This window comes from Pygoscelis adeliae, unplaced genomic scaffold (genome assembly GCF_000699105.1).
Source record: "Pygoscelis adeliae isolate BGI_AS28 unplaced genomic scaffold, ASM69910v1 Scaffold1748, whole genome shotgun sequence".
NCBI classification, from domain to species: Eukaryota; Metazoa; Chordata; class Aves; order Sphenisciformes; family Spheniscidae; genus Pygoscelis; species Pygoscelis adeliae.
Genome location: NW_008825403.1, coordinates 1872 through 2462, shown reverse-complemented (window position 1 = coordinate 2462; position 591 = coordinate 1872). Strand labels below are relative to the sequence as shown.

Sequence of the window (591 nt, the reverse complement as noted above, 5' to 3'; positions counted from 1 at the left end):
CAAAATCTCCGCCCCCCACCGCGCCGACGTCCAGGACAGCTCCGGCCCCAGAGGTGCCTCCCGGACCTCCGACGTCCCCAGTTCATCCCCTCCCAGCGCCCTTGATGGCTCCAACACCACCGCCGCCTACAAGTGCTACGACGACTTCACCGGGGTCCAGCTGAGCTTCGTCCTCCCGCTGCGCCTGGAGCTCTTCATCGTCCTCTTCCTCCTGCCCTTCACCATCACCATCTTCTGCTACACTAACTTCGTGCAGGCTCTCCTCGCCCGGCCAAATATCCCGCTGGAGAAGAAGCAACGGGCCGTGGGCTTGGCCGTGGCCACCATGGTCAACTTTGGGGTCTGCTTCATGCCCTACAACATCTCGCACCTGGTGGGCTTCGTGGAGAAGAGGAGCCCGGGGTGGAGGGTCTACGTTTTGCTCCTCACCAGCCTCAACGCCGCTCTTGACCCCGTCATCTTCTACTTCTCCTCCACGGCGGTGCAGAGGGCCGTGGCCGGGATAGCGGGGGCCGTGCGGGACAAGCTGCGGGTCACGGTGGGCTGGTGCTACAGGGCATTTTCTCCTGAAGCCTCCCAGACGAATCTGAG

The 591-nt window shown here is 63.6% G+C and overlaps 1 protein-coding gene across 1 annotated transcript; it reads left to right on the top strand.

Annotated features, from left to right (window-relative positions):
• Positions 1–51: 51 nt before the first annotated feature.
• LOC103922291 (free fatty acid receptor 2-like) lies at positions 52–538 on the top strand (the record flags this gene model as incomplete). The annotated part of the gene is made up of 1 exon (XM_009330397.1): positions 52–538. A coding segment is annotated over one exon (487 nt), but the record flags the coding sequence as incomplete, so codon positions are not given.
• Between the last annotated feature and the right edge of the window lie 53 nt (positions 539–591).